Source organism: Peromyscus eremicus, chromosome 14 (assembly GCF_949786415.1).
Source record: "Peromyscus eremicus chromosome 14, PerEre_H2_v1, whole genome shotgun sequence".
In the NCBI taxonomy this organism is placed as follows: Eukaryota; Metazoa; Chordata; class Mammalia; order Rodentia; family Cricetidae; genus Peromyscus; species Peromyscus eremicus.
This window is the reverse complement of record NC_081430.1, coordinates 81,266,678-81,280,972: the sequence shown is the minus strand read 5'-3', so window position 1 is coordinate 81,280,972 and position 14,295 is coordinate 81,266,678. Positions and strand designations below refer to the sequence as shown.

Here is a 14,295-nt window from a genome sequence, read left to right as displayed (position 1 = left end):
CCTTGGATCTGTGGGATTTATTTTTTCATCAATTCTCGGGAAGCAGTGAAAAAGGTGGCAGGCCTTGAGGATAATTTATATGAGTAAACACGTAAGGAGTCGGGTGAGCGCAAGCATGAGAATTAAGGCCATTTATCGAGGCTTTGATGCTCTGCTTGCCCTCTGGTCCAGCCTTCTCCACAGTCTTGATCACACCACTTTTAACCCTCTCCTGGCTCTGTTCCACGTCGGGCTGCTTCCATCTCTGCCCCGCTGCCTTCCTTTCCCTGTTTTCTGCGTGCTCCCCTGCCCCTCCCACAGCCCTCATTAAAGGCTGGGAGAAGGTAGTGGATGTGGCCTCCAGCTGAGGCCTGCTCACTGATTCTGAAGGGAAGGCACATTTGGTTGATGCTCTCCCTCCTCACCCTCGCTGTCTCCAAAGCTGCTTCCTCCAGCCTTTCCTGTCCACTGTGTTTTCTATGGGCAGCCTGGGGCAGCCTTTCCGCACGCCCTCTTTCCCGCTCCCCCTTTTTTTACTTTGTCTTCTAAAGATGCGCCTGCACAGCCAAGTGGTACCAGGCTAAGATGCTTTACACTTGAGAGATGAAGTAATAACAGGTGGCAAGAGCAGAGGCTGCTGGAGCCCAGGATTCCAGTTGCCATGGAAACATGTCAGACCTGTAGAGGGACACAGGAACTGTCAGCCATGGAGGGTGGTGGGGGAACAAGGGAGAGGGGTTAGGAGAGGCACATCTTTTCCTGGAGGGCTCTGCTTATGGCTCCCCATTTCTTTTCAGGTGCTATACACCCCAACCAAGCAGGCTGGACAAAACAGCTGCAGGACAGAGGCTGGAGCTCAAGCTAGCTAGTGGACATTGAACATGGCCTCCTGCTTGTGCACACCAGGTCCTGGCAGGCAGCCTGAGCATCTGCTCAGAATGGGAGGCCATGCCTTTGTGCGCATGCCAGGAGAGGCATCAACTTCTGGCCTGCTTCCTCTTTCCCCAGGACACCTGGGATATGGTTCTCATCTCTCCAGAGCTCAGGAGAGGGGTTACTGATGGTGGCCAGACTGTCCCACCAGTCCTTTTGTCCGTGAAAGACAGGTACATTGCAGCAGGGATGGCATTAACATGAGGGAAAGACAGGCCTGTCATGGATTTGGGGCTTTATTTTCCATAGCTATAAGACATAATTTAATCACTAAGTCCCTTAGCATATGCATGTCCCTAGCCTGCCTGCCTGCTCTCACTCCTCTGAGCGTGGTAGCTAGACTCTTTGAACCAGTGAAATAGCACGTGTTGGACATGTAGGATAGACACCTGTTTCTTTTCCTTTTGCTGGTTTGAGTTATCTGAATACCCCCCCGCCCCTTACTTCTGTTACTTCCCCCTGCATTTCTTCATGAACTTTGCTCCTGACCTCTATTTGTTTTTTTCCGTTGAGGTTTTCTTGAGTCGGCTCCCCCAGGTAAATCCCCAAACTCTCAAGGCTTGCTTTCTTTTCCTGGCAGTTTGCTTGTACCCCTTCTATGATCTCAGTCATGGACATCAGTCAACAGTGAAGTAAAGCCATCATTGTGGACACTGCCATCAAGACACCACGGGGGATTTTGTCCTCGGCATTGTCTTATTCTACAAAGTGAGACTCAATTTCCCATATGCAGAAGCAGAGCCTCCATTTAAATCCCAATTACAAAGTCTGGGCCAGCCCCCTATTTATAGTAAAATCCTTTTTATGATGATCTCATGTACGGTGCCTGGAAATTTCTTGTGGCAGGTCAGACCATAGGCCAATGTAGCCACAGTGTGAGCTGTGACTTAACACTCTTTAAGAGCCTCTGGAGTTCGCCGGAGAAGTGTTTTCACAGAGTTCACCCTGGATGGATTACCGTGGCAGAGACATTAAATTGAAGTTCAAAAGGAATCTCTGCTTTTATCAGGTCAATCAAAATAATTTTTTATTGCCTCAAGCTTTATAATTAATATATTGGGTGAATCAAATAGACTCGAAAGAGATTTACGAAATGCTTGCTATACAAGGTATGGCCAGAAAGCATTTGCTTCCAGACCTCCTAGGAGGCTGGGAAGTGTGAATTTCTGGGGATATAGACAACTGGGGATGAAGCCCATCTCTTTTCTTAGAACTGAGATCTGGAGTCAATATCATAATCTTTTTGGATTTTGGTTGCCTCACCCTTCAAACAACTCCTCCTTCACATAGGTTCTGAAGGAAGCAAGGTAATAATGGGTCTGGCCTCTTAGCAGAAGCCCCACCATATCATAGTAGATACCTGATCCTCATCCTTCTCAGCAAGCCATGGAGCCACAGAGAAGCTAAGTAGGTACAGGACCTAGTATCACTTCTCAGGAGGTAATGAATTACGGTTTTGTGCTTTTTTGGAGTGGTTGTGTTAGCCAGACTTTCGTTGCTCTGATAAATACCCCAGAGAAACAATTCAAAGGAGAAAAGATGTTTTTGATGATTTTGGTTCCAAGTTTCAGAGGTTTCAATCCATACCTGCCCAGTTCTGGATTTTCGGGATTATGATGAGGCAGAGCATCATGGCAGGCAAGGTATAGTGGTAAGCATGGCAGGGCAGAGCTGCCCATTTCAGATGGCCGGGAATCAGAGTAGCCTAACAGGAAGGGACCAGGGCCATGGCATGCCTCCAGAGACATGCCCCCAGTGACCCACTTTCTTCAACAAGGCTCCTCCACCTTCTACAGTTCCACTATCTCCCAATTATCTGCATGGATTTTGAACCTATCATTTGGATTAGATCACTGATTAGATCAGAACCTGTATAGTACAATCACTCCCCTTAAAGTTCTACCTTGGAATACTGCTGCCTTGAAAACCAAGCCTTTCAATACATACTGTTTTAAACCATAACAGTTGCATACAGTAGTATTCTTCTAGCGATTCGGGACCTTCAGCTACCTACTCTTGCATACTTGGGAGTGGTTGTGAGTCCATCTGTTTGAACATGGACCATATCTTTGAAGAGTCAAAAAACAAAACAAAACAACAACAACAAAAAAAAACCAAGAGCGAGAAAAGATTGCTCTGCCAGAGGGAAAGCCGATACCATGCTCTGGATTCTTGAAGAAGGTCCCAGGTGCATTGTGGGATACCTGTTTACATCTTTGTCACCTTTTCTAAGCCATTCATCCCACAAATTGTTGGTAACCATTTCCAGTATGTAAGTCATGCAGGTGGTCCAGTGGTAAACCTATCTGAAGGAATGTATGAGGCAGGTGTGCACATTTATCAAGAGATGTAATAGTGATACCAACATAGTGCCCTCCTCAAGGCATAGTCATTGCTGGCTGGGAATAGGGAGGGTTAATGGAAGTACCTGTGCTTTTCAACCAATCTTGAATATCCAAAAGCGTAAGAGAACCAATGCACATGCTCTTAGCCCATACCTTGTCATTTTACTGAGATGGAAGGAGGCTTTGATCCCGTCACTCCGAACCTCAACCGAAGTTAAAGCATGGCTATTACCGTCCCCTCGCTCCTTTCTCCCCACCTCATGGCGTTCTACCACTGAGCTATACCCCTCTTCCTCACTGTCACTTTCTAAACTGGACCATTGCTAAACAACAACATACCCCTCACCTCCCTTGTCACATTGTACATACCTGAGTCTACCTTCCTCACTCCCTTATACAGACATTTTGTCTTCCTGTATATGTAGGGACACTGCTCTGACACCCTGACATCAGAAACTTCTTTAAAACTAGAATCCCATGCATTCCAGACAAGCACTCTACTAATGAGCTATATAACCAGCCCTCTTCTGACTATTTTATTTTAAATTTTGAGACAGGGTTCCAGGAGTTGCCCAGGTTGGCCTTTAACTCCCCTTGGCAAGCCTTGAACTTCTGCTTCTCTAGCCCCAGCCTCCTAAGTAACTGGGAATACAGGCCTGAACCATCAGGTCTGACTTGGAGCTCTTGATTGTACCTATTTAGTGAATAATGTAAAGAATAGCCTGGAAGTTATTCTATCTATTTGGTGAATAATGTAAAGGACAGTCTGGAAGTTATTATTCTCTATATTTTCCCTCTTCATCTTTATATATCATCAGGGGATGCAGTCAATTGAAGACATTCAGATTTTTTTGGTGGCAGAAGTATTTTGAGAATGGGGAAGACACCTGACATTGCAAGAAGTCTGTGTGTGTGTAGAAGAAAGTCAGACTGGGACCCTGAGACCTTCTTGGCATGGCGTATATGGGATTCTCTTTCTGTATGTGGGAAGTTACTCAGATGTGGTTATCACTGCACACTTTATATCTAGTTCACCCAATCATGAAACTTTGCTTCGAAATTGAATATTTTCCCACCTCTAGTTCATATTTACCACTTGATAGACTTCAGTGTATCTTTTGAATAGGAAACCTTATGTTTACTTGCTTCTTAAACATGCTTAGATTTTCTCCAAAAGTACTGAAAATGAGGAAGAGGGCAATTGAAAAAGGCAGAAAGGGCGGAGACTGGTATTTCTCCTTGGGCAAAGCACATTTCATAGGCAGAGTAAAATTTTGGCAGATGTACAGGCCTTGGGAGAGTATTTGGAAAGCCACTCTGCTTGCTCTGCAGATGTCTTTGAGATCCAGTGGCTACAGAAGGAGAGCCCAACCTCAGAAGACCACAGAGGGTGGCCCATTCCTCCGCCTCTCCCAAAGAGCCCACACTTTTCTTGCAGAGGATTGTCTGCCTGCTTGAAGATGGAAATCAATGACTTAGAAACTTATTAAACAATTCAAATAGCAACTGATAAATGGATTAACCCTCTGTAATGTAATTCTGCTAGCTTTTGTCTTCCGCCTTCCCCAGGTAAGTTTTCTATTCCTGGAGGCAAAGCGAGGCATGGAGGAAGCAAAGGCCAGAGGGAATCATATTAAAGGGGGTGAATCCGTTTATCACTTACTGTCTGGCTGGTATTTCTGCTCACATATCTGCTTCCTCTTCACAGATTTATACCCTATGGGACCCTGATTAGTGTTAGCCAGTGAATAATGAAAGATAGCCGCAGACATGGAGGATGCTAAGGAGGAAGATACCCTAGTGGTTAAGGCTGATTCCACAGAGAGACTCTTCTTTTTAGTGGCAATGAGGGTGTGTGAATATCACTAAGAAATGTCTACAACAGGATGAGAGAAATAAGAAAATGGAAGCATTCGCCCATGCAAGGAACCTATTCTAGGCTTTTCAACCAGCCCCTAGTAACTGGGAATGACTTTGGGCCTCAAAGGCATGGGTACTGTCACCGGGCTCTGTTTTTGAGGTCACACCTGAATGTTTGTTTTGACATTCAGCAGGGATAGGTTATGGAGTTATGGTGTTCAGTTATTTGTGAAGATCTTAGGCCTACACATGTGCTCACTCCCCCATCATTCTGTCCATCTCTGACATGAGACTGAGCTAAGTGTCCAGTCAACTTGTGTCCACTTCTAATTCCAGGCATTGGGGTTCTTCAGATGGACTTAGCCTACTTGCTTTCCATGATCAATGAGTCTAAAACCTGTGAGTTGAGGCTAAGAACAGACCTTTGTGTACACTCCAAGATGTTTATCAAGAGTTCTCAAGAGCCTCTCTCTCCAGCAGGCCGTCTAGAAGTGACTAGCCACAGATACTGAAGAAGTGTCTGTCTCTCAAAGGCTAGGTCAAAGCATTGGCTGTCCTCTTCCTCCAGCCAACACTGTTTACAATTTCCATCTGATGTTTTGGAGTCTGTGCAGGGTTAACAGAGCTTGACTTGACGAATAACACATGCCATTTCTGAGTAGTTTATTAGAGACGGAATCAGAGGGGGCAATGAGGTTTCTATAAAAAAAAAAACATTGAACTGGGAAAACTTGCAAAGATGAGATTCTGAATGATTTGCAAGATGGGTATCATTGGACCCAGAAGAATAAAAAAAAAAGGCAGCTCTAACCAACTCTTCCATTCTAAGCTTTCTGTTCTTCCTGGAAGACACTCTGCTATGCGCCAGTAGGAGAAGGCGCAGCATCTAAGTCTAAAACTGGAATTCTTTCTCAATGTTTCCACAGCCCAGAAAGGACCGGACGGGACCGTCATTCCCAACAACTACTGTGACTTCTGCTTGGGGGGCTCCAACATGAACAAGAAGAGCGGGAGGCCTGAAGAGCTGGTGTCCTGTGCAGACTGTGGACGCTCTGGTGAGTGTGACCCCTTCCTGCACTGTGTGCCATAGACATCCTCTATCTGGATTGCTCTGCCGTCTCCCCGTGGCTGGGGAGGGAGAGGAGAGTGGAGAAGGGATGGAGGTGGTGGTGACTTTGAGGGAAAAGGGGTTTGCAGGTCACGTTCATGTCTTTCCTCTTTGGGTCTTAAAGGACCGAAACCCATTCTCTGGGTCCCAGGGGAAAGGACAAGGAAAAGGTCTGGCCTATCCATGAGGTGGACATTACTTTGTGTGTGTAGTTGTGGCCCAAAGTACAGTAGAGCAGAGATACCTGGAGATCCCAGGCAACATGCTAGCCTGTGCTGGAAGACGAACATGTAACAAAAATTGTGTTTGTTCTGTGGAAACACAAGTATGAGGGAAGCAGCCCCATTCTGATCTGTGGGGCTTGCAGATTCCTGGGCCCCTTTATGGCAGCATAAACCTACCAGCACCATTGACCACTCATCCCATATTTCCATGGAAACAGGACAGAGCTCCCTACACATGAGGGCAAAAGCATCCTTGAGACCAACCTGCATACTCTTTTCATCTTCAATGTATCCAAAGACTAAAGTATTAAAAAGAGGCTTTTGGTCTTGTTCCTTCATTCTTAAAATGAGTTCAATAGAGTCTTGGCTATGGATTGGTTTTCAATTGTAGATAGATTATTGTTTTTGCCTGATCGTGGTTGGTTGGTGCCACCTTCCCACATAATTTTTCTATTTAATAATTAACCCAAGGCACAAGGTAGGGAGGAGAGATGATTTCAGATGCTATCTTCAGTTTCATCAGTGGCCCGCTACAGGCGAGATTTTGGTTGGGTGGTTGGTTGGGTCTAGCATGAGAGGTCATTTCATCTTTTGAACCCAGCATTGTTTTCAGCCCCAGTCCCAAGAGAAGGACTGAAGTGACCTTGTCTTGGTCTTCTGCAATGATTCAGTTCTCCCTCCCAGGTCCTAAACCTTACCTTTAGCGCTATGTGTTTGGAAGCTAAGGTTGTTTAGGGCTCTAGACAGCCTTGAGCGATAAACCAATAATTGGAAACACAACTTAGTGTCCATTGCATAAGACCCTTTACATTTAATTCTCAAGGACCCTACCAGGGAGTTCCTTTCATGCCACTCTGTCGATTCATTCATGGTCCAAACGTGACATGTAACACTGAACTTTTTACTTAGAAGAAACGACCCTTATGGTAGATGGCGCTGGTTTTTAGCTGTTTTTAAAAAAGACAATTAAACAAATGAACTTCAACCCAGTGCTTTTTATTTGTTTTAAGATCAAGCATTCAGACAACGTCTCTTCTCTCAGAAGCAAGGCCGCTTGGTAGAGTGGTGTGCTGGGCAGGGTGCTGTGGATTACCGCAGGCTTTGGTGGGTTAGAGTAGGCAGTGCTAGAGTTCTTACTGTAACCTCATTGTACCCTTTTCCTCCAACACCAAGATGAGGTACTTCAACCGATCCGTGGGCATCGGAAGCAGGATTTTTTTTTTTTTTTTCTGCATGAAGCTTCTCTTTCCCTCAGCGTTTCTTGCCTTGGTTCTGTCTGACATGTACTTCATGTGTCAAGTTACAGCACCAAAGGCATTCTCACTGTAATTGCTGGGAACTAATTTGGTGGGTCCTTTATTAACACCTGACTCTAATGTTCCTAAAATAGTTAATATACAGGTTGGCATTAACCCCCGAGTTGGGCTGCTAAGTCAGATGGGTGACTATATCTCTGGGGCCTCCCCAGGGTCCTTCCAGAGAAGACTATTGAGTTGGAATAGCGGCTATTCCCTGCTCATCTACCTACCCACTGCCTCTGTTTCCCGGAAGAAAGTGCCTTGTCCAACCCTGGCATGGAAGGGACAGTCACTATGGTATTGGGTGCCAATAGAGTATGAAACAATTGAAGCCTGAGTTTTACAGGTCTTAGGATACTCTATTCACGAGGCTTTTTAAAGGCCCATTTCACCTTTGGATATGTCTTGAGTTTGAACTGACAGGGTGAACGTTCTGGAGTAGCTGAGACCTTGGTATACGTAGCGGCTGCAGTGTCTGAGATTACAAGCAGTGGTAAAGTGGGAGGCTCTTCTGAACTAACACTTAGATTCTCCACTGTTCCTTGCTTTCAGTACAAATGAACTTATACGGCATGAGGGTGGGATCGAAAGAGCTGTCAAAGAAGGGGATTAGAGGCGGGGACAAATAAAAATAAAACGGACGGAGGCTTAACCACCTTGAATGGGTTATCTGGCAGTAATACCTTGGTAAAGCTGACTGTCAAAGTGACGGACGAACATTGTTCAAAGAAACGTCAACTGAAACTACAAAGAAATACCAGCAAGGCTTTAAAACCACCAAGCGAAAGCATTGTGTGGGGGCAGGGTTGGGTGAGTGTGTGCCTCTGTGCGAGCGGACCAAAGGAGATATCGTGCGTGTATCTCTTGCTGTCAGAAGCTGTGGACACATGTATCATGGTAGGGATGGGACCTCTTCTGGGAAGTGGCATCTTCCTGGAAATGTGTGCTTTGTCCCAAATCCCAGTTACCAGGTGATATACCCTGTTCGTCCCTTTTGGTGTAACAGTGGCTTATTACCTTGCTGTTAGGAATAACACTGTAATGATGTAATAAGAATATTAATAATGCTGTCTGTTGCTTAACCCATGTGCTGATATATTCATCATACATGTCAGCTCATTTGGGAGGAGAAGGCAGGAAGGAGAAGGAGGCAGCGGCCGCAGCACGTACCACGGAGGACTTATTCGGTTCCACGTCAGAAAGTGACACCTCAACTTTCTACGGCTTTGATGAGGACGATTTGGAAGAGCCTCGCTCCTGTCGAGGACGCCGCAGTGGCCGGGGTTCACCCACAGCAGATAAAAAGGGCAGCTGCTGAGCCCATGGGACAGACTGTCTGGCCAATTAGCCACCCCCTCTGACTCTGGTCACTGTTCTAGTTCTGATATATATTTTTAAATGAAAGACGACTTGGGCTTTTCCCGTTATTCTTGCTTTTTTTCTCCTACCTTCCACGGGTCCCTTCCCCTCCTAGCAGCCTTCTATTCTGGGTACAACAGAAGCACAAACTACTGAAAACAATTCAGCAAAAGAGCAGAATAAGAGTCCTCCAGGGAGAGATGGCACCATGGTGGGCTATTTATTTTCCCTAGAAATAGGAAGTTAGGTGGATTTTCTTTCTGCTGGGGGAGGGCATCTTTTTTGATGTGAGCAGAGTTGATTTCCCCAGTTTTCAAGAGAAGAGGAACATGAGGTTTGGAAACAAAGAACAAATAACATTAATAATTATTATTTATATATACTAGCTATTATTACATTCAGATGAGGGGAGAGGAGAGGAGAGGAGAGGGGAGGAGAGGAGAGAGAGAGAGAGAGAGAGAGAGAGAGAGAGAGAGAGAGAGAGAGAGAGAGGATGAATCAAGGAAATGGAAGTAATATCCTGTTTAGAGACAAGCCACAGGGTGTGTGTGTGTGTGTAGAATTTCCTCAATGGGAGTTGGTGGCTCCGCAGAGCAGACCCTTCCATGACCTTTACATCTTTCTCTCTGCTTGTGAGAAAATGGCAGCCATCCCAGAGAAGCCTGGGGCCACTTACATTTGGCCTCCCTCCAGCTCTGGCCCTGAACAGCAGTGGCCGCTTCCCTTGGCTCCTCTCTTCTTTTCCTGGTTGCTGGGTTTCCTTCACCTTCGTCTTGGCAAAGATGAGCGTCCATCTGAACACAGGAATGGAATGTCAGCAAGTCACAGGCTCGGCCCTGGCAGCGCCACTGAGGTGGCGCTCCTGGAAGGAGGAGCGATACTACACAATGTATCTCCCTCCCTTCGCCCCTGCGTAAAAACATGTAGCCACCCATTGGAGGATGACGTCTTCTGTATTTCTTCTACTTTTTATAGTGCCTGCTAGGCACTTTGTTTTATCTTTCCAATAGCATTTCCTGAAATAAACCAAAGCAACACTTGGTCCGAGGCCTCAGGGATAAGGAAGACTGTCCACCTCATTGGCAGTCCCTGAGAACAGCTGGGAGGCCCTGCTCAAACAGGTATGTCCTGGCTGAGTTGTTTCACAATGAGTGCGAAACCATCATTGTTTTTATTTTTTTCCTCCTTTTTTTTTTTTTTTTTTTTTTACCTCTTTACTTCTTTCCTTTAGTTCCTCTAAGCTTGCTCTTTTGTGTTTCTGGGTTTCCCTTTTGTGGTACGGGGTTGGTGAATGGAGAGTCTGACCTGTGTGTGCATGCTGGGCCTAGGTGCTGGGCTGAATCTGGCTTGGGCGTAGGGGAGGGGCTTGGTATAATGAATGGCAAGCTTCTGGCTTCTGGCTTTGGCTTTTGGCTTCAACTGCAAGAGAAAGTGGCTGGGGAAATGCTTGGCTGACTTTTCCCTTGGTTAAATGTGGAAGTGAAGTCTGTTGGCTTGGGTAGGAATAAAGAGGCAGAGAACAGTGTACTGCATGTCTAGGGTGGAACTTTGGGCTCTGGGAACCTGTTTCGTGGCCAAGGGACCAAGTCTAAATTAAGGATCTCTGGGCCAGCAAGATGGCTTATTGGGCAAGGGTGCTTGCAGCTACGCCTGACAACCTGAGTTTGATCTGTGGGATCCACACAGTGGAAGGAGAAAACTGACTCCTGTAAGCTGTCTTCTGACATCTCCATTTGCACCCTGGCATGTGTGAGCATACAAAGACACATTGGAGTACGCATGAGCACATGCACACATACACATACAGAACAAACCAAGCAACCTAGCAAACAAACACTAACCAAATTAAAGACCTCTGATTAAGCACGACACTCAACCCGACTGTTTTGAAGATTCTGAATTCCCAGCAAGTATGGCCAGGGTATGGGGCTTCCATGAGCACACATTTCGAGGTCCTTCCGGTTGCCTACTCAACTGGCTACTTGTGAGTATCAGAGGAGATCTGCTTCACCAGACCAGATTTGGAATATCTCCCTGAACTAGACCACTCCTAAAGTAACAAGGAATTCAGCCAAAATAAAGGCATACAGAAAAAACTACTAATGGCCCCTTGGAGATTTCCTAAGAGCCTGAGACAGAGGGACTTCTCTTCTGTTTCAGATGGATATAAGCTTCTCTGAATGTTCTCATTTTTGAGAGACCAGAAGTGATACTGCCACCCACTTGGGGGATATTCTGCCTAATCTGTATCCTAGGGAATGGACCATAGCCCTCCATGTGGTTATATTCCTGCATGCTCACATGCATTGGTTCCAGTAGGTCTCTGCTCTTGCTGCCACTATCCACCTCTGGACTTGCTTCTTTTGATTCGGGTACTGGATTCATAGCCTCATGACTCTCACTGATGAAATGTGAAATTCCAAGTCAATAAAAAATATATTCAGTCTACACAATCATTTGAACTCTTGTCTAGTTGGGTCATGGTCCTGGAATTATCAGGGATAGTAGACTTTGAAGTTGGGATATTTTAAAATGCATATATTTAAAACAAATTATTAAAAAAAGGAGTCTAGCCTGGGCACCTAATAAGGAACCAATGGTTTAGAGTTGTCTAACAAGGCTAAGCCCCAGGACAGCGTCTGAGAGTGACTTCTGCTTGTCCGGTTTACTTCACTAGTTTCTCCTGTCAGGCCCGGTAGCTGCTGTCCTCCTCCACTGGTATAGCCAATGTGAGCCCAGCAGGGCTGCCGCACATTGCTTGAGCATCACATCTCATTCTCCGTATAGCACCAGCATCTATGAACAGACACCGAATTCATATTCCTCAATGAAAACTTTAAGAGGCATTGGAAGGAACTGGGAAGATGATCAGATCCCCCGTCTTGCACCTTTCAGTTAAGGGAAGATCAACCTGGACAGATTAACTGAGCTCAGTTTGAGTGAGTGGAAGAGAGTCTCTTTAGAGGGCAGTGTCCTAAAGCAGAGGGGCGGTGTTTAGAGAGAAAGCATGGGAGACGGCAGCTGGTTCCCCTGGATCCTGGAAAACTTGATGGCGTTGATATTAGGTCCCTATCCCCCTTCTCCAGAGAACAGAGTGAACATGTGCGTGCTGGGCATTATTTGAACAGTTCACTTGACCTCCATCATGATACTCCGAGGTAAATTCTTGTATTACCCCAGCTTATGGGTGAAGAAGCTGAGGCCGAGTAATGAGGTCAAGTGCACCTAGGCCCCACACATAGTGAGGAACCAGGTTTTGACCCCCAGCAGCCTGATTCTAGAGCTCATCTGCTGGCTCTCTACCTGTGCTGTCTCTCAAATGGGCCTTAGTTAAGGAACATGTATCATACATTGTACATCTCATTCAGTTCTAGTTGAGGTAAAGGGTACCTGCAGTGAATGTATCTTTGAAAGCCAACCTTCTGAAAAGCTATTTCAACCACTAAGAATAAGCAATTAGATTTCATTGGATTTCTAATTCTAATCTGATCAAGGTTTGTACAGAATATTGTAGGAAACCCACCCTCTGTAATTTTTAGACAAGACTCTGGATGCCTCATAGGGACAAAAAGCCCTCTTTTTTTGTGACCTCAGGAATCACAGGAGTTGTATGAGCTACTAGAAGGTTTTGGTTAAGTATCACTATGAACATTTTGGATCAAAAAGGAAATCACAATCATCTACGAAATGACATGACCAGAATGCTTCAGAAATGTCACCTAAGTTTTTCTCAGTACCAGCCCCAGCATGACGGAAGGCAAAGGTACAGGCCTTTCTGTCAGATTCCGATCCTCTGGGGAACTGTTGGTGTAACTGCTGTTGTAATAGGTGCCTATCTGATGTTGGTTCCGACCCCAAACTAAGGCGCCATTTTTATGTTCCGGAGACTATGAGGAGATCAGAGAGTACGATCACTATAGCACAGGGAATGAGGAACAGGCATTTAATTTTTTAAAGGTACTTTCAAGTCAGCAGCCCAGTTTACTGCTCGTATTTTAGAGATAGGGATTTAATAAAAAATAGGATGCTCACATCAACAGCATCCTGTTAAGTTTTCCTGCTTACTTCGTCTCTCTGTGCACCTAATGGGCTGAAGCCTGACATTGCCTTTATACAGCACTTGAGGGAACAGGAGATCATTACTTGGGGAGAGAACTAAAGGCTGTTTGGAGGTGCCTACTTCATGGTGGAATAAAATTAATTAATTTTATTTCAATATGCCTCCTGTTACAGCTGATGAATATGATCTCGAACATGTACTTAGAGTTTGAGCAGACTCATGAATTAGGAATTTTTCCACAGGGGATTTTGTTCAGCCTTTGGAAGTGAAGTTGCTTATGTTGTGAGTTTTCTGAGTGAGGCATGTTTGATCTAGTGAGTAGACACCTAGAGCCGATAGATATGAAAGAGTTCTAATTTCTGGACTCCACTCCCTGGGTGCGTCTGTTGCTGTGAGCACCGCCTTAATTTTCTCTGTGTCCAGAATGTGGACATTCCTTTCTTTTTACCATAATCTGTGGCCAACATTATTGATTACAACCCTGAAAACAACCTTGTGACGTGACATAGATGTCTTCAACCTCCATTTTTCTGGTGAAGAAATTGAGGTTCGGTCAGCTGAGATGATTGGTTTAAAATTCCAAGGTCAGTAAGTTCTGGGTGTCTGGGTCTACTCATTTTTCACATTTAAAACTCAGTCCACGCTGACTTCCTCCCAGGTCCCATTTTTGAAGGTATCTTGACTAGAATTAGTAAGGGACTTTATATCTTCTTTGGGTTGAGAAGAGTATTCAATGGAAAACAGACATAAAACAACAAAGTCAAGCCGTTAGACAGTAGAACAGTGCCGAGAAGCAGCAATGTCCAAGTTCCCACGAACTTTCTGAAAGGACTAAGCCTGGACTTCCTGTGTGGTCAGGGTTTGGGTGGTGTGGTGGAGTGGTGAGGTGTCAGGGAGGAACACTTGGAACTCCATTTTGATCATGTGCCCAAGAGCCTGGAACATTAGAACACTGATTCAGATGACACTGGTGTGCTCAATAAGAATGATTTCTGACCATTTACTCAAAATAACAATCAAGGAAAAGCCATTCTACTTGATTGACTTCCAGAATGACTAAACTGATAGAAGATCCTTTTTATAGGAGATTTATTAGCTGGGGCTTGGGAGACAGAGGATCAAAGAACCC

General features: G+C 45.3%; 1 protein-coding gene across 1 annotated transcript in view; it reads left to right on the top strand.

Moving 5' to 3' along the window:
• The window catches only part of Dpf3 (double PHD fingers 3), a 241,535-nt gene that overhangs the window by 175,059 nt on the left and 52,181 nt on the right, over positions 1–14,295 (top strand). Inside the window, exon 9 of the mRNA XM_059279190.1 lies at positions 6,044–6,172. Within this exon, the coding sequence (XP_059135173.1) occupies positions 6,044–6,172 (129 nt within the window). The remainder of the gene's footprint in view (positions 1–6,043; positions 6,173–14,295) is intronic.